At 37.9% G+C, this 23714-nt stretch overlaps 1 protein-coding gene across 1 annotated transcript in view; it reads left to right on the top strand.

The window, feature by feature from the left end:
- FIG4 (FIG4 phosphoinositide 5-phosphatase) overlaps positions 1-23714 on the top strand; it is a 169879-nt gene that overhangs the window by 49855 nt on the left and 96310 nt on the right. The window contains exons 4-10 of the mRNA XM_061131543.1: positions 3689-3845; positions 5528-5578; positions 12913-13061; positions 16280-16408; positions 18831-18931; positions 22080-22242; positions 22669-22766. Coding sequence (XP_060987526.1) covers positions 3689-3845; positions 5528-5578; positions 12913-13061; positions 16280-16408; positions 18831-18931; positions 22080-22242; positions 22669-22766 — 848 coding nt within the window. The remainder of the gene's footprint in view (positions 1-3688; positions 3846-5527; positions 5579-12912; positions 13062-16279; positions 16409-18830; positions 18932-22079; positions 22243-22668; positions 22767-23714) is intronic.

Here is a 23714-nt window from a genome sequence, read left to right as displayed (position 1 = left end):
TGCCAGTAAAGTGACACAGTAATGTACTAAGTAAGCATTTATTACTTTCGTGGAAATGCACTTTATTTATTCTAATTCAACCATGCTTAGAATCTTTGAAGGGTAAATAAGGACTTAATAAAAGGCTATGATTTGTCTAGCACTGGCTAGACAAATGAGGGCTACTGAAATAGTAAAACACAAAATAAGGGCAGCTGAAATAGCAAAACACAAAATACTTACCTTGGAAAAATATATAGTCTGATTGTCAGAATAATACATGTGTGAAAGGACTTGAATGGTTGTCTTCTGTTCTGCGGCTGAAGTATTTTCTCTCTCAATTCTTTCAGCATGCCCAATTTGTGAAGAGTAATTTTGCTGAACTGTTTTGAACTGTTACCATGGTTAATTTAATTCACAATCTATAAGAATATAGAGCTGTTTCTCAACTGTCTATAGTAAAGGACCAGTCTTTTTTCCAGAAATGTGTCAAGACCAACACAAGAGCCTACTGGGCATAACTTGTCATCAGCTTGGACCACATGTGACTCATCACATAAGTTCATAATATCCAAACGAGTCTTGTCTGTTCAAGGCCGGTTCATTGATCATGAACTCTGATGTTCCTAAACCCTTCCTTTCAGTTTGCGTTTCTCTTTACGGACTGGTGCTGAAAGCTCACGGACCATCTCTGGTCCCTAGACGTGGATTGAGCCTATGCCGTAGCTGTGGTGCCCATTTATGACTTGTTCCACTGTGTTTTGACAGCCAGGAGGTTTGGGAGACCACCAGATAGGTCATGAGCCTCGCTCACCCATTTTTTGTTTGTTTGTTTTTATGCTCCTGCCTTTTTCTGTGATATACTACAGAAGGCAAATCTGCAGGGTCAGAAAATCCATCAGTGGTTGCCAGGTGCTGGGGGTGGGAAGAGTGGATGGACATCAAAGGGGCCTGAGGGGATGTTTTTGGGGTGATGGAAATATTATGTTGATCTCAGCAGTGGTTATAAGACTGTGTGACAGTGAGAAGTGTCAGTCACTCTCACCCAGGTTTTAACGTGGTCCTGGGCCATTTGGGTGGAGGCCTGTAGTCCTCACTACTCTCGGTGCTCTGACCATCCAGCTCCTTTTGATACACGTCCTTGATACAAGAGAGGACACTCTTGTAAGCTGCTAGTAGGTTGAAGGGGAGTGGTAGAGTAAGTGTCTTCATAGTAGACTAAGTGATGGACTTGGTTGTTCTTTAAAGCAGCACCCTTAGAAAGAGATTGCAGATCCAAGAGAAAGGGAAAACAGCAATGGCACGTGGGCCTCAGCTCGTGAGGGGATGACAGGCTTGGTGTTAGGGTGTCACTGTGGCCCCTTGTGGTTTTTGATACCTCTCTGTCAGCGTGCAGAGAGGCTCTGAAGATAGTGACCAGCTGACAGGGTGACCTAGCAGGATACTGCCCTCTTCCCTGTTGGTGAGCTTGTGGGATGCTCTCCAGCCACCGGAATTCCACACCACCCATCCTCTCACTGTCCCTGTTTATTGACTTTGCTTGGGGTCCGTCACAAATGACATAGCCTTCTCTGCTTGGAGAAAAAGAAGTCACTTTTGCATAATGACTGTCGTCTAGGCTCCTGGGAAGGACTTGGGGAAGTTGGTCTGGGATCAGAAGTGCACAGAATGAAGATGAAAAAACTTGTCCTGGTCTTTCTTGTGTTAAATTGATGATGAGGCTGACTTTTGACAGAGGTCTGTGCCAGACTGAAGCCTTTTAATTGTCGGCTGTATTTGATGGGAACCTCTTAAAAAAACGAGTGACATTTCCATTTGGTAGTAAAAAGAAAATACTCATAATATGCAAAAAGCACTTATTCTGGTAGAGAGTGTTCTTTTATACAGTATATTTGCTTTATTAAAAATATAAAGGGATATGTAGGATGAAATAGTCTAGAACTGAAAACATAAAATTCAATTGGAATGCAGGTTGGGGGAAATTATTACAAAGAGGTTTTTTCCTTATATAAAAACTACATAACAAGAACAAAAGGAAAGCTGATTTGTCTTGGAAATATTTATTACTTAAACTCAATTAGATTCCCATTTTGGGTGTTTATGCTGCTTCCAAGACCCTTGCTTTCGTAGGTTTTGGCCTTCTTAAAGGATAACTGCTTCCTAACTTGCTTTTAATGAGATTGACATTAAGCTTTTTTTCCTATTTAATGTCCTTTAGCTTTAGTCAGGGAATTTTGGGCTTGTCTCCAAGTGGAGGTAGCCCAGATGCATCACTCAGTCACTTCTGACTCTTTGTGACCCAATGGACTGTAGCCCACCAGGCTCCTATGTCCATGGAATTCTCCATATACTGGGGAGTGGGTTGCCATTTCCCTCTAGTGGGGAGGAGCACAGATGAACATTTTTAAAAAATGTGCTTTGTGGCTGTCCAGAATGTAAGTATTTTTTCATTGTTTTAATAGCAATAACGTGGTTCATTAAAATCCTTATGGTATCTTTATCTTAAATATTTTGGCTCATTTACATTAGTACGTTCAATTGCTAATCTCAACGAAGAATAACACGGCACAGACTATGGATATTTGCCAATTCTAGAGCAAAAATTTATAGCTCCAAGATCCTAGCTCAGACTTTATAGAGTGCAACACTCGGAGAGAGAGAAAGATGGCAAGTGCAAGTGGGACGCCCACACGTGCACACAAGAAAGTTAGTTTTGAAAAAACGTTAGGCTGTATATGGAAGATCCTTGGTTGAGCTTTTCTTTCAGTGCTTTGAATAAGTTATCCCACAGCCTTCTGGCCTCCGTTGTTTCTGATAGGAAGTCAGCCGTGTGTGACCGTATCTGACTCCCACAGTGAGTGAGCTGGGGTGCTGGGATCCAGAATCTGTGCTGGGGTAGAGCCTCACTCTGTGAGTAGGAAATGGGTAGAAGAAAGGAGCCACCAGTTTCAGATGTGCTTGCCTGGAATAAAGAATTTGCAGCACAGAGCTGAGGGGATGAGATACGCTGGTGGCCTGTACCTCCTGAGCAGAAACCGGGGCACTAGACTGAGAGCTGGGGAGGGAAGAGGGGGTGCTGTCTTTTTGGGGACACCTGCTGGGAGTAGACACTCGTCACACTGAATTGGGAGAAGGGTGTAGGAGGGAAGCAAGCTATGGTTCAGAGGCCACAGACTGGCTGGTCTTTCCAAGATCTAGTAGATTTTTTTGAATAAATGTTTCTCCATTTGCTGTATGCCATTAGGAGAATTTCCAGAAACTGTCAGTGTTTTGGTTTTATAATTTTCACCAGTCACTGGGGAGAGGGTCTGCTGAGCTCCTCACATAGCTGGTTCAGACGTGTGCCCCTCTCCCTTCCCCCAACCACGAAGAGAATTAGTTTTAACTCTCAAAGCAAAAGTTCTGGGAGCCAGAACATTTTTAACCAAGACGGTATGGTAACTAGTGTGTAGTTGGGAATTTAGTGTTACTGAACCGTAACACATACTGTCTTCCTATAATAAAATTGTTCACAGTAGTATTTTTAAGTGAGATAAACATTTCTAGAGAATAACTCTAAACCAGCTGAAAATTTGTATGGCTATATATCAGAGAAATAATAAAGCAGGAAATAAGTCAAAGTCTTTTTGCCTTTTAAATATGTATCTGAAAGCATTACTAAGTTTAGGAGATGTATTTATCTTTCTTTTTTGTTGTTGTTGTTGTGTAGGTTTTGTCAGGTTTTTAGAAGGCTATTATATTGTGTTAATAACCAAAAGGAGGAAGATGGCAGATATTGGAGGTCATGCAATATATAAGATTGAAGATACAAATATGATCTATATACCCAATGATTCTGTACGGATTAGTCATCCTGATGAAACTAGGTATGTATTGGTGGTAACTGCTGTTTTTGTGTCTGTAGACCAATTGAAAAGCAAAACATAGTCAATAGATTATAAATGTTAAAATGTAAATACTGGCTCAGAATGCTACAGCTTTTGTTCAAGCGCTATTGAAGATCCTGCATTTTGATAATTGATTTGGGCAAGAATCAATAATGGCTGCTAAAACTATTAGGTGAGAGGTTATTGTTGACATACTGTACTTCATGAATACCTCGTGAATATTTTTTATTATTAACAAAGAGAAAAAAATGACAAACATATTTAACCAAATGATCAAACTTGGCATCACCAATAATGAGACAAAACTGACATTATTTGCCTCTTAATATGAAGCAGTGGGAAGGACACCAATAGCCTGTGTAGTTTTCTTACTAAAAATATTTAAATTGGATCTAAGCATGAGTAAAATAATCAGACAGATCCATATGTGGGACTTTCTGTAAGACAACTGGCCCGGACCCTTCAGGAATGTCAGTGTCGTGAAATACAGGAACAGCCAGAGAGTTAGATTTTAGAATAAATATGACAAAGTGCAGCACTTGAATCTGTTGGATCCTGGATTAAAATATGTACGCAATGTGTATACACACACAGGCACAGAGTTGTAAAGGACTTTGCCGGAATGGTTTTATGTGAACTATATGCTAGGGAGTATTGGATCAGTATTAAATTTTGAGTGTATTAGTGACATTCTGGTTATTTAGGATATTGTCCTTGTTCACAATAGATACATAATATTAAGATACATAATATTTAGGACTGTCATCATGTTTGCTGCTTACTGTAAATGGTTTAGAAAAATAAAATGTACTTGTGTATTTAAAGAGAGAGAATGTATATATGTATAAGGAGAAATATTTAACAGTGAATTCAGGTGACGGACATACTGCTATTCAGTATACTATTCCCCCCCCCCCCCCCCAATTTTTCTATGTGTTTGAAAGCTTCAAAAAGTTTTTTGGGGAAATTATTGGAACCTTGGGCATATGGAGAAAGACTTAATAAATAATGAATTGATAGAGAAAATGCTAGAATTGGTTTGATGTTATAAAGACTCAAAATGGAAAAAAGTTAGGCATGTTTATGAGTTTTTAGGGAAGATAGCAGCTTAGTGTAATTAAAATTACACTTTGTACCTTTATAGTGTTGTTCTAGAACATGAGCCAGAATTTAAAGGTGATGTGGTTTTCTTGCTTAAAACCTTCTTAGAAAAAAAAAACCTTCTTAGATAGTGGTTTTCTGGAACTTTGTGACACTACCTTTGATGTTTGGAACTGGGGTTAAAAAAACAATTTTGTTTCAGACGAGTAAGTAGAGTTTACCAGATAAAGTTGAATTTTGTCTTATACTAACTGAAAAAAATTATATCTTATATAGTTTACTGTCATTTTTTTCCCAGTTTTATTGAGATAAAATTGACATATACCACTGTGTACATTTAAGGTGTTCAGCATAATGATTTCACTTATGTATATTGTGAAATGATAACCATAATAGGTGTAGTTAGCATCCATCATCTCATAAAGACACAATAAAAAGAAGAACATTTTTTTTCATGTGATGAGAACTTTCAGGATCTATTCTCTTAACTTTCATAAATATCATAGCAGTGGTAACTGTAGTCATCATATTGTTAACTATAGTAATCATTTTTTTTTAAGGTATCTACGAATATTCCAAAATGTGGACCTATCCAGCAATTTTTACTTTAGGTAAGTTTGAGCTTAGTTTTGCTCTGTCAGTCTCTTAAATGTTTATATTACTTCCTACAGGGTAAAAACAGAATCAGAGGACACAGTAGTACTTTGATTATTCTTTTTTAAAAACATAGCCAAATCTTTTCATCTGAAATAATATAAATACAAGTATTCCTCCTTTTAAAAATCTAATTTTTGAAATTTTGAATGGATAAATTAAATGGTAATTATTTTTACTATGAAAAATCATCTTTTCATTATGATTTTAAAGAAATATTTTTATTTTGTAATTTTTTTTGAGTTTGAAGATATTTACTTCTGAAGTTTTCAATATTATCATCATCTCTGAAACAGGAAATTTTAAAATTCCTGCATCCTTTATTCAAATGAGAGTGGCAATAATAATTTAAAATTATACACTGATCTTGTATTTTTTACAGAAGAGCAAATTAAAGATTGAAGAAATTAAATTACTCCTGTAGGACTGGCAAGAAGCACTCTATTAAAAATAATTATTGCCAGTTCTTAAATATACATTTTCATCTAGCACACCAAATAGAAAATGTCACAAGATACTAAATCTAGAGATTAATACATAAACACACAGTTGTTGAATTAATTAAGGGCCAAACTATAAAACATTAACAAAACAAATATTGCAAATCATGTCCATTTCTGCACTTTTTTAAAAAGTTTTTATTGGAGTACAGTTGATCTACAGTGTTGTGTTAATTTCTGCTGTACGGCGGCGTGAGTCAGCTCTATGGGGGGAGGGGATACATGCATCTACTCTGGTTTTTTTTAAGATTCTTTTCCCATATAGGCCATTATAGAGAATTGGTCACAGATACAGAAAACAAACTTATGTCGCTAAGGTTAAGTGAACAGAGGCATAAATTGGGAGATTGGAATGGACGTTCAGACACTATTATATGTAAAATAGACAACTAATCGGCCTCACTGTATAGCGCAGGGATCTCTACTCAATACACTGTAATGGCTTATTTCAGAATTTTGAATTACAAAAATTAAATCTGCATTGTCTATATACAGGGAGGTGGGAGGGGGATTCAGGGTTGGGGGGGGACACATGTATACCTGTGGTTGATTCATGTTGACGTATGGCAAGAACCATCGCCATATTGTAAAGTAATTATCCTCCAGTTAAATAAATTTTTAAAAAGTTTATATACAGAGTTTTGTAACCATTTCACAGTTTTCAGTTGACAGTCTAGTAAAAATAAACTCAAAACAGGGAAAACTGTTGCAGTACCAACATATTGTTGTTGGCATTGTAAATTAATAATTTTCCTGGAGAGGAATATAGCATCAAGTATGTATGAAAATATATCTGAAGAAAATAAATCAGGAGAGAAAATATTAGTCCCTGTTTGTAAAGGCACTAGCTTTACAGATAGCTTCTCTATCATGGCCCAAACAAGCAAACCAACCAATGCAGGGACAACCCAATATGGTGAATTGAAAAATAAGCAAGTAAATTATAGCAGAGCATCCTGAGAGATGCTTCAGAGCATCACTGAAGCGACCAATATGTAGGCCAGGCAGATAGCAAGTTCTTGTGCTGCATGGAAAATTCTGTCCCTTACAATGCCCAAAGTAAATGTAGAACACAAAATACCATATATCAATGGACTTGAGTCATAGGACTAAGCAGAGGACCCAGAGTGTTGTAGCTGTTGGCATTATGTACTATTAGGGTGCTTTGCATTATTTTAAATTTATATTTAAACTGTTAAAATAGTTAACCATTTATTTATTTATGAAATAAAAACATGTCTACTATGTAGAGTGGAGGATGTCTTCATTGATGTGAAACTGAAGAAAGTTAATTACTTTAGCAATGGTATAGTGAAGGGCTTCTAAAGAAATAACTTTCACTTCCACGAATGTTTATAGAAAGTATATTTCCATTGTATTTGCCTCCATCATTTGCTTTTCAGCCATTATTGCTTAATTGTTTATGGTCTCTCTGAGGTATTACTGAAGCTCAGTGGAGCTAACTGTTAGAAGTGATTTCTCCTTCGTGTTTCTCAAGTTCATCTGCATCCTCATACTGAGTTCTTACCAACTTATTCCATAAGTAAAGAATATGAGGTTAAAGACTTTAAAAAAGGTTGTATTACATTCTTAAGATTCAGCTAGGATAAATCAGTTGTTTTAAATAGGAAAAGTTGACTGTTAAAAGCCAAGTTTCTCACCCCACCCCCAGCTTTATTGAGATATTACTGACATCTGTAAGTTTAAGTCATACAAAGTGATGATTAGATACATGGATGTATTGCAGAATGATTACCACAGTGTTAGTTAACATCTTCATCCCATGACATAGTTGTGATTTTGTGTGTGTGTGTACTGATAACACGTGATTTACTCCCTTAACACATTTCAAGCATATAATTCAGTATTGTTAATTATAGTTACCATGCTGTACCTTAGATAAGCAGATCTTATTTATCTTCTGTCTAAGAGTTTGTACTCTTTGACCTATAGTTCTCCATTTCCCCCAGCCACTGGCAACTACCATTTTCTTTTATATACCCTACATTTTATTTATCTGTTCCTTTGCTAATTTATTAATCTGTTCATTTGTGGCTATTGCCACATCTGGGTATTTTGATTAATTCTGCTGTGAGCATGGGGGTGCAGATAGCTCTTTGAGATGGTGATCTTTTTTCTTTTGGATATATAACCAGAAATGGGATTTCTGGATCAAATGGTAGTTCTGTTTTTAATTTTTTAGGAACTGCTATTTTATTTTCCATAATGGCTGCACCAATTTATGTTCCCACCAGCAGTGCAAAGAGTTCTCTTTTCTCTACATCCTTGCCAACCCTGCCGTTTCTTGTTTTAATAATAGCCATTCTAATAGGTATGAAATGGTATCTCATTGTTGTTTTGATTTGCATTTCCCAATGTGATGGTGAGCATCTTTTCATGCATTTATTGGCCATTTGTATGTCTTCTTTGGGGAAATGTCTATTCAAGTCGTTTGCCCATTTTAAAATTGGATTGTTTGTTTGTCGTTGAGTTGTATGAGTTCTTTATGTATTTTGGCTGTCAACCCCTTAACAGATGGTTTGCAAGTATCTTCTCCCATTCAAAAAGTTGCCTTTTTATTTTGCTCACTCACTCTTTTTCTGTGCAAAGCTTTTTATTTTGATGTTTCATTTGTTTTTGCTTTTGTTGCTTGCACTTTTGGTGTCATGTCCAAAAATAGTATTTGTGAAGACCAATGTCAAGGAGATTTTCCCTGTGTTTTCTTTTATTAGTTTATAGTTTCAGGTCTTACATTTAAGTCTTTAATCCATTTTGAGTGAATTTTTGTGAGTGGTGTAAGACTGGGGTCCAGTTTCATTCTTCTGCAGGTGGTTGTCCAGTTTTCCTAACACATTTATTGAAGAGACTATCCTTTCTCCATTTGTCTTTTGAAAAAATGGTTGTCAGTCGCTCAGTAGTGTCCAACTCTTTGAGACCCCGTGGACTGTAGCCCGCCAGGCTACACTGTTAATGGAATTCTCCAGGCAAGAATACTGGAACAGGTGGCCATTCCCTTCTCCAGGGGATCTTTCCGACCCAGGGATCAAACCTGGGTCTCCTGCATTGTATTGCAGGTAGAGTCTTTACTGTCTGAGCCATCAGGGGGAAGCCCATCCTTCCTCCATTCATCTTTTTGGCTCCCTGGTCAAATATTAGTTGACTGTATCTGAGTGGTGTTATTTCAGGGCTCTCAGTTCTGTTCCATTGGTCTGGGTGTCTTTTTTATCTGGATAACATGCTGTTTTGATGCTGTAACTGTGTAATGAAGTTTGAAATCAGGAAGTTTGACGCCTCCAGCTTTGTTTTTCTTTCTTAAGATTGCTTTGACTATTAGGAGTCTTCTGTGGTTCCATACAAATTTTAGAATTGTTTTTTCTATTCCTGTGGAAAATGTAATTGGAATTTTGATACAGATTGTATTGAATCTGTAGGTGGCTTTGGGTATTATGGTTATTTACACAGTATTTTTTTTTTCATTTATTTTTATTAGTTGGAGGCTAATTACTTTACAATATTGTAGTGGTTTTTGCCATACATTGACATGAATCAACCATGGATTTACATGTGTTCCCCATTCTGAACCCCTCCTCCCACCTATCTCCCCATCCTATCCCTCTGGGTCATCCCAGTGCACCAGCCCTGAGCACTTGTCTCATGCATCCAACCTGGACTGGAGATCTGTTTCACAGTTGATAATATATATGTTTCAATGCTATTCTCTCAGATCGTTCCACCCTCACCTTCTCCCATAGAGTCCAAAAGTCTGTTCTATACATCTGTGTCTCTCTTTCTGTCTTGCATATAGGGTTATCATTACCATCTTTCTAAATTCCATATATATATGCGTTAGTATACTGTATTGGTCTTTATCTTTCTGGCTTACTTCACTCTGTATAATGGGCTCCAGTTTCATCCATCTCATTAGAACTGATTCAAATGTATTCTTTTTAATGGCTGAATAATATTCCATGGTGTATATGTACCACAGCTTCCTTATCCAGTCGTCTGCTGATGGGCATCTAAGTTGCTTCCATGTCCTGGCTATTATAAACAGTGCTGCGATGAACATTGGGGTGCACGTGTCTCTTTCAGATCTGGTTTCCTTGGTGTGTATGCCCAGAAGTGGGATTGCTGGGTCATATGGCAGTTCTATTTCCAGTTTTTTAAGAAATCTCCACACTGTTCTCCATAGTGGCTGTACTAGTTTGCATTCCCACCAACAGTGTAAGAGGGTTCCCTTTTCTCCACACCCTCTCCAGCCTTCATTGCTTGTAGACTTTTGGATAGCAGCCATTCTGACTGGCATGTAATGGTACCTCGTGGTTTTGATTTGCATTTTTCTGATAATGAGTGATGTTGAGCATCTTTTCATGTGTTTGTTAGCCATCTGTATGTCTTCTTTGGAGAAATGTCTGTTTAGATCTTTGGCCGATTTTTTGATTGGGTCATTTATTTTTCTGGAATTGAGTTGCAGGAGTTGCTTGTATATTTTTGAGATTAATCCTTTGTCTGTTGCTTCGTTTGCTATTATTTTTTCCCATTCTGAGGGCTGTCTTTTCACCTTGCTTATAATTTCCTTTGTTGTGCAGATGCTTTTAAGTTTAATTAGGTCCCATTTGTGTATTTTTGCTTTTATTTCCAATATTCTGGGAGGTGGGTCATAGAGGATCTTGCTGTGATTTATGTCAGAGAGTGTTTTGCCTATGTTCTCCTCTAGGAGTTTTATAGTTTCTGGTCTTACATTTAGATCTTTAATCCATTTTGAGTTTATTTTTGTGTATGGTGTTAGAAAGTGTTCTAGTTTCATTCTTTTACAAGTGGTTAACGAGTTTTCCCAGCACCACTTGTTAAAGAGGTTGTCGTTTTTCCATTGTATATTCTTGCCTCCTTTGTCAAAGATAAGGTGTCTGTAGGTATGTGGATTTATCTCTGGGCTTTCTATTCTGTTCCATTGATCTATATTTCTGTCTTTGTGCCAGTACCATACTGTCTTGATGACTGTGGCTTTGTAGTAGAGCCTGAAGTCAGGCAGGTTGATTCCTCCAGTTCCATTCTTTCTCAAGATTGCTTTGGCTATTCGAGGTTTTCTGTATTTCCGTACACATTGTGAGATTATTTGTTCTAGTTCTGTGAAGAATACCGTTGGTAGCTTGATAGGGATTGCATTGAATCTGTAGATTGCTTTGGGTGGTATAGTCATTTTCACAATATTGATTCTCCCAATCTATGAACACGGTATGTTTCTCCATCTGTGTCCTCTTTGATTTCTTTCATCAGTGTTTTATAGTTTTCTATGTATAGGTCTTTTGTTTCTTTAGGTAGATATACTCCTAAGTATTTTATTCTTTTTGTTGCAATGGTGAATGGTATTATTTCCTTAATTTCTCTTTCTGTTTTCTCATTGTTAGTGTATAGGATTGCAAGGGATTTCTCTGTGTGTTAGTTTTATATCCTGCAACTTTACTATATTCATTGATTAGCTCTAGTAATTTTCTGGTAGAGTCTTTAGGGTTTTCTATGTAGAGGATCATGTCATGGTTATTTACACAGTATTAATTCTTCTGTTTCATGAACACTGGGTTTCTCTAGTAAAGAATCCGTCTACAATGCGGGAGACCTCGGTTTGATCCCTGGGTTGGGAAGATCCCCTGGAGAAGGGAAAGGCTACCCACTCTAGTATTCTGGCCTGGAGAATTCCATGGACTATATAGTCCATGGGGTCACAAAGAGTTGGACACTACTGAGTGACTCTCACTCACTCCGTGAACACTGGATATCTTTCCATTTATTTGTGTCTTATTCATTTATTTTATTCATATCTTATAATTTTCAGTATACAGATCTTTTACCTCTTTGGTTAAATTTATTCCTAAGATTTTTTTATGCTCTTGTATATGGGATTGAGAAACCAACTTCTTAATACAGTTTTTATCTCTCTGAGATCAGATGCTAATAAAATTAATGGCTCTATCAAGCAAATGTGGTACATTTAAATTTAACAGATTAAATAAAAATCAACTTCAAATTATATTAATAAACTAAAGAAGAAATAATAATGTGTGAGAATCTCTGAAGTTATAACCATTTTAAAGTATGACTATAGCATAATACTTTCAAATTTGTATAAGTTAAGAAATTCTAGATACTGTCTGAAATTCTTTGCTAAAAATATATAGCTTAAGATACTTATAAAAGTTGTTGATTTTGTGCAAATTTTATTTGCACAGACTGTTATAATTTTTTTAATGACATGCCTCTCAAACATGTTTCACTCTAGTGGTTTGTGTTATTTGCTTATTCTTATTTTATTACTAAATAAGTTATGGTGCCACCATTAGTAATTAATATAATTATTTTCATTCATAGGCAAACTAGAGTACAGACCTTGTATAATACTATTAGAGTGGATATTATAGCATTTTTAATAGTCCATTCAGATACATATAAAAGTGTGACTTTGTTATACAAGACTATGAAGTTAGATTAATTTCAGTGTGAAGCACAAAGTGCATATGCAAATCAATGAATGTAGGTTACTAACATTTTATTGTGCGTTTCTAGTTATGCAAATGCCTAAGTCATGTAATGATTTTTAAATTTCCAATTATAGTCATGATTTACTATGTTTAAGGTGCTTATTTGAACAACATTGCCTCCGTTGTTGGTGCTAACTAATTTAGTTCATAATTAGGTGCTAACTAATTCAGTTCATAGGTTTTAATTCCTTCTGGGAGCCAAGATTATGAAATATGTTTTGCTTTTCTAATTCTTATTAAGCTTTCTCTTCTCAGTTACAGCTATGATTTGTCCCACTCGCTTCAATATAATCTCACAGTCTTGCGAATGCCCCTGGAGATGTTAAAGTCAGAAACCACCCAGACTCGCCAGGAGAGTTTTGACATCTTTGAAGATGAAGGCTTGATTACACAGGGTGGAAATGGTAGGTGGTTTTCAGCACATCCAATATATGTTAATGTGACATCTATGAAACAGCATCTCATTAAATTTACTCACATTTCCTTCATATTTCTCCTCTCCTATTTGCTCTTTGTCCTTTCATGAAGTTGCTTTTGATATATGAACTTAACAAGTTCATTTTTATAGAGATCATGGTGGTGGTTTAGTCGCTAAGTAGTGCCTGACTCTTGCGACCCCGTGAACTTGTAGCCTGCCAGGCTCCTCTGTCCATGGGATTCTCCAGGCAAGAATACCTGAGTGGCTTGTCATTTCCTTCTCCAGGGGATCTTCCCGACCCAGGAATTGAACCTGGGTCTCCTGCATTGTAGACAGATTGTTTACTGCCTGAGCTACGAGGGAAGTCCAGAGATCATATATCACCAAATTGATTTCATTTGTGGGCAAGCCAGAAAATTGTATGCTGATGTTTTCTAGCAAAATTTCATGCACCTTTTATGGAATACATTCAGCTTTAGCCTTTGTCTGGAGAATTTTCTTTTTAAATATTGAAGAATACACACCACCACCTATTTTTCTTCATAGAGACCAATTGTGTGTGAGTTGAATTATAGAAAAAAGTTACCCTGGGTTGCCTGTTGCAGCCTAGACATTTATGTATCATATCTCTAATCCTCATAAAAAACTACTCAGTAGGTATAATGCTACTTTCAAATAAATAAAGGCTAAGTAGGAGACCAAGACCTAGAGGTTAAGATCACAAGGCCAGTGTCCAGGGGAACCTTTGCGGAGGTCAGAGGCTGTTCTGACTTTGATTGGCCTCAGCTTGACCCACCTGTCCCTCCCATACCCTGCTTCTGTCAGGACCGTTGTGGGGTTACTGCAGGACCTGTGTGTGACTAGTGTAGGGTGACCCTGGAGATCTGGGATTAACCAGCCACATAGCAGAATGGATATCTTTATCCCTAGATTTAGGGATTGGTCTAGCACTCTAAGGCCAGAGACATTGCCAGAGTGACTGTTGTGAAGGAATTGCTTCAAATGTAAAGTTAAGACAGTTCAGCTGAATTGGCCTTACTGTGGAAACAAAAAGTCTGTAGTGTCTTAGGGTCCCTTCCTCAGTGCCACTTCTGTGACAGTGATGAAGATGTGGGTGCAGAGGTCGAAGGTAAGTTCCAGAAGGTTTGTCCTTGCAGGACACTCAGGAAGAGGCTGTGCTCTGTTAGCCTTTTCCCAGAAGTTCTGGTCCACTCTAAGAAGACTTGAGACTTACTTCAACTGAATGCCATCTCTGTTAATTGCCTTTACTCTTGTTCATTTATTAGATTGACTATCACTTGAGCTAAAGCAAAATCCTGTGCACCCTCCCTACCCCAGAACATCTAGATCACAGAAATTTGCTGTGGTTCATCTGAATTGTACATCTGAATTGTAATCTGTGCCACTTGAGGCAGGTGGGGGGTAAGATAACGTGTACCTGAATATTTGTCACATCATTTTTTCTAAATATTGTGCTTAGTAATAGGAAAGCTAAAAGCATTAGTAAATATGCACTGTGTGTAACCTCCCATTTGAATGTGAATATCTGTACTGAGATCCAAATTAAGACTCCAAAAGCTACCTAACTTTTTACTATTGGTCGAACAGTTCTACTTGATAGATACGAATAAACTGTGTACAAGGTTTTTATGACTGCCATAAGAAATTTCCACAAACTCAGTGACTTAAAACTATACACATTTATTATCTTACAGAAGTCAAAAGTCCAAAAGAGATCTTGGTGGACTAAAGTTAGAGTGTTGGTAAGGCTGCGTTTCTTTCTTGAGACCCTAAGGAAAAAGCCATTTCCTTACCCTTTCCATTTTCAAAGCCAGCAATGGCTGGCTGAGGATTGCCCACTTGACATCACTCTGACACTCTCACTTCTGTTTCCCTCTTTCACTCAGAATGCCCATGTGATTAGAGTGGGCCCACTTGAACAATTCAGAATAGTCTGCCCATCTTAATTAGCAACCTTAATTCCATCTGCAGCTTTAATTTCTGATTAGCAACCTTATTTCCATCTGCAGCTTTAATTTCTCCTTGCCACATGACATAACTTACTCATGGATTCTGGTGATTAGAACATAGATATTTTTTCTGTGGGAAAGGGACGCATTATCCTCCTACTATACAGGAGGAAACTGATAGGAAAGAGAAAGTGAAGGCAAAAGTTGTCTGGGTAGGTAGAAAAGGAAAATAATATATTTTTTTAAAAGTCTCTAATATGTCAGGCAGCATGTTAGTCACTTTGCATATATATTTTTTTAAATCTGAATTATATCTCTGAGGTGAGTGGTATCATCATTTTACAGTTTAGAAAATTGAGGTTCTGAGATGTTATGTAACTTGCCAAAGGTCACAGAGCTGGTAAGTGACAAAGACAGGACTCCTATCCATTATTCATGCTCAATGTAATGTCATTGAAGGGGCAGAGAAGGCTTACTTTTCATAAGTAAAACCAAAGGGTATTTGTCATAGTATATATAAACACTCTTAACATACATGTTTTGAGAAGAAAAATAGTATTGATTGTCTCTAAGCAGAACTGTTACAATCTTTTAAGCCATTATTTTATACATTATATAAGTTTTGTAAAACATTGATATTTAGTAAGTTTATTTGGATATCCTGAAATGATGCTTGATGAAATTAATTTTGTCACATCAAAAAAGCTTGATATAATAACAACTACCACTTATGGAATTATGAGTAAGACACGAGACTTGTTCTGAGTGTTTCATGTGCATTATCAACTTACCTTTACAACAGTCCCATGAAAGGGACCCAAGTGGGCAAACGGGGCACTGAGAGTAAGTGGCCCTCTTGGTCACACCTGTCACCCTGCTGGTGAGGCAGAGCTCAGATGTGGACCCAGGCACTGGGACACCAGAGCCATGCTCCTAGTTACCGCTCCTGCTGTGTATCAGCCGTATTCATGTATTTGTATGTGTGTCCTTAATTTCCCAGTTATCTGCTTTTCTCTAGGTTAAAAACTCTCACAGATCAGAAAATGTGTTTTTTCTTTAACTTTGTACAGAATCAGCACAGTGTTTTGGGCAATGAGATGAGTTCTATCCACTGAAAACAGCAGTGATATTTATCAGACATTTTGAAATTAAAAAAAAAAGTTTAAGAGCTTAAAAATGAATTGAATGTCAACCAATTTCCTTATTTTCCTGATACCAACTCTTATTTTTTCAGGTGTATTTGGGATCTCTAGTGAGCCTTACATGAAGTATGTGTGGAATGGCGAACTTCTAGATATAATTAAAAATACTGTCCATCGTGACTGGCTGCTATACATTATTCATGGATTCTGTGGGCAGTCAAGTATCCTTTTTTAGAACATTAAGACACATATTATTAAATTTATGCCATACCAATTTGTAGAAAGCTATATATTAATTATAAGATCATTACAATTATGTGTTCATCCAGCAGATAGATTACAGTTATGCATTCTTTGTGGTTGAAATACAATGAGGAATGCAGACAGGTAAATAACAAGGAAGAAAATGCTCTGTGCACAGAAAGTGCTGTATGTAGTGTCATTCTTACCTAAGAGCAGGAGCAGAATTGCTAACAGGAGGGGAGGATGGGGCCAGGCTCATAGGAAGAGTTGAACTTGGCTTGACTTGATCAAGAAGCAGGCCTCGGCAGTGAGACTGTGGGTTGGGGAAGCATCATGAGTGTAGAGATGAGAAAGTTCATGGGAGTGTACTTGTGGTTTGTGTATAAAATGCCTGGGAGGTGCAGTGGAGTGGGAGGAGATAGGTTAGGGGGGAGTCAGACTGCCAATCACCAGATTACTCTGGTGGTCGGATGAAGGACTTTGGGTTTGGTGATGGAATTTTTGAAAGTTTTTTTCAAGAGGGTAACATACAAATTAGTACTTAGGAAGCTTGGGTGGGTAACCATTTTCAAAGTGTGTTGGTCACTCCATTATGTCCCACTATTTGTGACCCTGTGGACTGTAGCCCTCCAGGCTCCTCTGTCCATGGAATTCTCCAGGCAAGACTGGAGTGGATTGCCATTTCCTCCTGCAGGGTGTCTTCCCAACCCAGGGAACAAACCTGGGTCTCCTGCATTGCTGGTAGATTCTTTACCATCTGATCCACCCTAGACCAAGGGACATGCATTAGGACAAGATGCAGTGGTTCAGGCATAACGTAATGAAGATCTGGATTGGGAAGAGTCATAATAGACATAGATTGAGCTTGGTGTTAAGCTGGTAAATCAATCTTATAAATATCTTTTGTCATTTTATTTGATTTCTAGCTATATTGAATGTGTTCTTATGAGTCTTAAGAGGGTAATGTCTACTTTTTAGAAGTGGTGTTAAGTTTTTTTCCTGCCCCTTTTAGAGATCCTGAAGAACATTTGTACACCTAGCGTGCTTTCTGGTTGACATTCTTCCTTGTATCTTAGGTTTGTTAAAAGCCTAGAGTGAACACTTTAAAGGAGTGGTTGTTTTGAGATCACTGAGTGGGTGAATGTGATTAACCAATAATGTGCTTTCTTGCACCAGAACATTGACAGGAGTGAAGTCAGAGAGTCAAAGGGTAGAGTTGGAGAGGTTGGCCTTGGAGAGGACCTGTTCTGCCTCCTTTGTGGCATGTGAGGGTGAGGAGAGGCTAGGTGAAGATGCAGAGGACTTTTGGAATGAAGATGGTGAGATTTATGTGTTAAACGTGAAATGGCTCGTTACCTTATACTCATTTTCAACCAGTGAGTGGTATTATCTGCTTGATCATTCACTAATAATGAGATTTAGCCCCAAATTACTATATATTTTTCCAAAAGTAGAATCAACCTGGAAAAAACACATGCTTTCTACCAGCAAGGACTCTCTAAACAGAAGGTGCTACAGTTTCTAAGGGCAGTTTCTAAAAAGGAATTCTAAACTGTCTTTTATTTCTCAAGAGCTAACTCAGGTCCTGGCACGTATTAAGTACAATAAATGGTTGTTTCTTTAAAGTAGTAAATAGCACCATAGATTATAATTTTAAAGCTCATTAGTTGAAATGATGAATCCAGTCTACCAGTTAACAAGCATTTAATGAATTCTGGAATCTATGTGATGATAACAGTCATTGCTATTGATTGAACATTTGCTACAAGGCAGGCACACATTACCTAACCCAGTCTTCCCAACCACCTAATAAAATTGGTTACTTTTATTTTTTTTTTTTGCACTTACACCATTTTACAGAAGATGAAATTGAGGCTCAAAAAGTTAACTAAGGTGACAATATTAATAAACTTTATTTTGGTTAAACAGTTCCCAGTGTTCAGTTTTGCAGTTAGGTGAAAAATTTGGGTGCTCTCACTGTATTACACTAACTCCATTCCCTCCGAATTAGCTATTGCTTCATAATTTAAACACCCTATTAAAGGAGAGGTGCTCACTTTGATAGGTGTATGGCCTCTGAAGACAAAGAAGGATTAGTTTGTACCTTTTACATTCTCACCTGGCTGCAAGGAGGGCCCGCAGGTCTTCCCTTGACCAATAACCCTACATCTGGTTACCATTTCCTCTGCAATTCATGGAAACCACTCTTTAGTGAGGTTCAGTTTTGCCTTAATACCTGCATACTTTGAAAGAGCAGTTAGACCCAGTGCTGTTCCATTTCTTGGGTGGAGCTTTTTGGTGTTCTTTAGCCTACTAGACAAAATACATTTAAGGTAGAATGATTCTCTTGGTTGGATGTGACAGTCATGAATGCTAAACAACTTTAACTAGATTTCTAAGAGCTGTTGATCTATGGACGACCTGTGTATGTCACTTTAATAGCTAGAAGATCCAGTAAGTTCGCTGGGACCCGTTTTCTCAAAAGAGGTGCAAACTGTGAGGTAAGATTGCTGCTGGCAATTTAAATTTTTATTTCAGCTCTGGTGACAGATAAAGCAAAGTGGAATTTTAGAAAGTGGAATTTCTTAGTTTGGGACATTATCAAGAGAATAATGAATTCTCTAGAGTCTCTGAAACTTGTGAGGAATATGACTAATGTACAGATGTTCTGAAAAGTCAGCTATCTTAGCGTTATGCAATGCCTTAGGGAGTTATGAAATGTCTAATGTTTTGGAGGATGAGCCATTTCTGTAATAGATTTTAAAATGCAGTACATATTTAGTGGAGAGACTAAAATAGCAAAGCACCTCCACCCAAAGAATAAATGGAAGGGAGCACTCTTTGGAAAAGCATCCTTGATGAGAAAACTGAGTAGAACAAGGCCTGGAAGCCCTTTACCCACTTCTCTCTGCTTTAGTTTGGCTCAAGACAGACTCTGCTCATCCCTAGGAAAAAAAAAATATTCATCTGTTCTGCCTTTGGTCCTGTAGCCTGCTTTGAGTGTTTCGTCTCTTTCTGCAACAGACAACTGGAGCCTTACCCAGATGTGTGATCGAGTAGATAGACTGAGCAAGACATTGGGTTTTGAACCTGCCTTAATATAGCAACATTCGTTCTTAAAATCATATCAACAATGAACGTAGTTATAACTGTTGCTTTAAGAAAAAAAGATATACCCATCTGAATGCAGAGTTCCAAAGAATAGCAAGAAGAAATAAGAAAGCCTTCATAAGTGAACAATGTAAAGAAATAGAGGAAAACAATAGAATGGGAAAAACTAGAGATCTCTTCAAGAAAATTAGAGAGACCAAGGGAGCATTTCATGCAAAGACAGGCCCAATAAAGGACAGAAATGGTATGGACCTAACAGAAGCAGAAGATATTAAGAGGTGGCAAGAATACACAGAAGAACTATACAAAAGAGGTCTTAATGAACCAGATAACCACAGTGGTGTGATCACTCACCTAGAGCCAGACATCTTAAAGTGTGAAGTCAAGTAGGCCTTAAGAAGCATTACTGTGAACAAAATTAGTGAAGGTGATGGAATTCCAGTTGAACTATTTCAAATCCTAAAAAATGATGCTGTTAAAGTGCTGCACTCAATATGCCAGCAAATTAGGAAAACTCAGCGGTGGCCCTAGGACTGAAAAAAGATCAGTTTTCATCCCAATGCCAGAGAACATTCAAACTGCCGTACAATTGCACTTATTTCATATGCTGGCAAAGTAATGCTCAAAATGCTCCAAGCAAAGCTTCAACAGTACGTGAACTAAGAACTTCCACATGTTCAAACTGGATTTAGAAAATGCAGTGAAACCGGAGATCAAATTGCCAACATCCTTTGGATCATAGAAAAAGCAAGAGAATTCCAGGAAAACATCTACTTTGGCTTCATTGACTATGCTAAAGCCTTTTACTGTGTGAATCACAACAAACTGTGGAAAATTGTTAAAGAGATGGGAATACCAGACCTCTTTACCTGTCTCCTACAAAACCTGTATTCAGGTCAAGAAGCAACAGTTAGAACCGGATGTGGAACAACAGACTGGTTCCAAACTGGGAAAGGAGTACATCAAAGCTGTATATTGTCACCCTGCTTATTTAACTTATATGCAGAGTACATCATGCAAAATGGCAGGCTGGATGAAGCACAAGCTGAAATCAAGATTGTGGGAGAAATGTCAATAACCACAGATATGCAGATGACACCACCCTTATGGCAGAAAGCAAAGAGGAATTAAAGAACCGCTTGATGAAAGTGAAAGAGGAGAGTGAAAAAGTTGGCTTGAAACTCAACAGTCAAAACACTAAGATCATGGCATCTGGTCCCATCACTTCATGGCAAATAAATGGGGAAACAATGGAAACAGTGATAGACTTTATTTTCTTGGGTTCCAAAATCATTTCATATGGTGACTGCAGCCGTGAAATTAAGAGATGCTTGCTCCTTGGAAGAAAAGCTATGACAAAGCTAGATAGCATGCTAAAAAGCAGAGACGTTATTTTGCCAAAAAAAAGTCTGTATAGTCAAAGCCATGGTTTTTCCTATAGTCATGTATGGATGTGGTGAAGTGAAGTCGCTCAGTTGTGTCTGACTCTTTGCGACCCCATGGACTGTAGCCTACCAGGATCCTCAGTCCATGGGATTTTCCAGTCAAGAATACTGGAGTGGGTTGCCATTTCCTTCTCCATTTCCTTCTATCACAAATGTGGTAGTTGGACTATAAAGAAAGCTGAGTGCCGAAGAATGGATGCTTTTGAACTGTGGTGTTGGAGAAGACCTTTGAGAGTCCCCTGGACTGCAAGGAGATCAAACCAGTCAATCCCAAAGGAAATCAGTCCTGCATATTCATTGGAAGACTGATGCTGAAGCTGAAACTCTAGTAGTCTGGCCACCTGATGCGAAGAAGTGACTCGTTGGAAAAGACCCTGATGCTGGGAAAGATTGAAGGCAGGAGGAGAAGGGGACGACAGAGGATGAGATGGTTGGATGACATCACCAACTCAATGGACATGAGTTTGTGCAAGCTCCAGGAGCTGGTGATAGACAGAGAAGCCTGGCGAGCTGCAGTCCTTAGGGTCACAGAGTCGGACACAACTGAGCAACTGGAGAAGAACAGAGTTTTGCAGCTCTGTTATGTAGTTTGGGATATATCGAGGGTAATTAAACAGGCACGTTGTTAATGCCTCTAAAATTATTCTTTGTTATAGCCTCATATACTTTATAAGTAAAGCTGTCAAGATTTTTTTTCTTCTGTCCATCAGGCATTTTATTTGAATCTTACTTTTTGTCCTTTCATTCCTCCTTGGTCTTTGGAATTGAATTTTTATATTTCACTGGTCTTACTAATCTCCTGTAATATCTTGTAATTGTTTTCCTTTTCTCGCCTTCTGTGCACTCTATTACCTGTATTATTAGCTATTTAATTTGATTTTTCCCTTGTCTATTCTATGCTATTTTTAATTGCCTTCCTTTATTGCATCTTAATGATTTTCCTTTTTTAATGTGTGCATCAAATATTGATCAGCACTTACCTCTTTTAAAATATTCTAAGAATAGGAATTATATTTTCATTCTGTACTTGACATTTTTTCCATTAAAAAATTCTGAGAGTATAAAACATCTGTGAATGAACCTTTCTTTCCAGGGTGATGTTGCAAATGAAGTGGAAACTGAACAAATACTCTGCGATGCTTCTGTCATGTCTTTTACTGCAGGAAGTTATTCTTCTTACGTACAAGTTAGAGGATCAGTTCCCTTATACTGGTCGCAGGACATTTCAACTATGATGCCTAAGCCACCTATTACATGTGAGTGGAATAGTCTTTTCAATAGTAACTCTCCTTTACTCACATTAGAGTAAATTTCTACTGCCAACAGAAATTTCATAAAAGCATGGAGTTTTAGTACTGAAAAGTAGATAATTTAGAATCAAGACTACTGATATTTTTATGCAACAACTTCATATACATTTATTTTTAATTTTGGCCACTAGAAAATTATTTATATTTAAAAATATGTAAATATAATTAATTATATTCAGAAATGTAAGAATCATTCGAATTCAGTGAATATATGAAGAATGATATGCTTAAGAGGAATTTGAGACATGAAACTACCAGAAGATCAATTGAGTTACATTTCTATAAACATTATAAAGGGAAACAAGACCCTGTGCTGCTTTTATTCTTGCTGCATAATTTTCATTCTGGTACTTATTTGTTTTTTCCTCCCAGTGGATCAGGCAGATCCGTTTGCCCATGTGGCTGCCCTTCACTTTGACCAGATGCTTCAGAGGTTTGGCTCGCCCATCATCGTCTTGAATTTAGTGAAGGTATGACATGCTCTCTGTTTGGTTATGAAATTTGATCACCCTAGATAACATGAAGGGGCTTAACTAGCCTGCTTTAAAGGAGGAGAGGGTTGTGGGTTGATCGTGCTATGACGACTCACCGTGTCTGAACCTCTGTCCTTTGGCCTCAGAGTCCATGTGGCCTTTTCCCTGGGTAACTCAGAGACTCTGTGGTGGGTTTCCTAGGAAATAGAGAAATGAGCATGTCTGTCTTCTAATTTCCTGGGGTGAACTAGGTATGGGTGAAATTCTGCCTCAGTTTCCAGGACATCTGGGAAGAAGGAAGCATGGAGATCAGACACCCACAGGCTAGCCTTGATAGAGTAACTTCCCTTGACAATCCAGAAGATCTGCTGGGCAAGATAATATGTGGTAATAGGATCTGAGGACTAGATTCAGAAATTGGGGTCCAGTTGTGGCTCAGGAATCTGGTGGACAGAGTGGTGACCTGGTCTCGTAATTCTGTGCTTCCATGTCAGAGTACACTGTCTGGTCAGCGTGTCTTGTGTATATGAGTAGGCAGCCAGGTCAAAAGCCTGGCATGGAGGGTGGGAGACCAGGTAGGAAATTATATCTGTTTCTATTGCAACCAAATGAAGTGGAGGAATCTCATTCTGTGGCTAGGAAAACCCTGGGTATGAAAAGCAAGTGTTTTGCTATATTATGACTATGGCAGTTGGCCAACACCTTCTAGTATCTGAGATTATTCTGAGAAGTTGGTTATAAGTATTTGTTGTTGTTGTTCGGTCACTTGGTCATGTCTGACTCTTTGCGACCCCATGGACTACAGCATACCAGGCTTCCCAATCTTTCACCATCTCCCAGAGTTTGCTCAAACTCAGGTCCATTGAGTCAGTGATACCATCCAATCATCAATCCTCCGTCACCCCCTTCTCTGTCTTCAGTCTTTCCCAGTGTCAGGGTCTTGTC

Source organism: Dama dama, chromosome 28, assembly GCF_033118175.1.
Source record: "Dama dama isolate Ldn47 chromosome 28, ASM3311817v1, whole genome shotgun sequence".
Classification (NCBI taxonomy): domain Eukaryota; kingdom Metazoa; phylum Chordata; class Mammalia; order Artiodactyla; family Cervidae; genus Dama; species Dama dama.
Note: the sequence above shows the minus strand (reverse complement) of the source record. Positions and strands in the feature narration are given on the sequence as shown.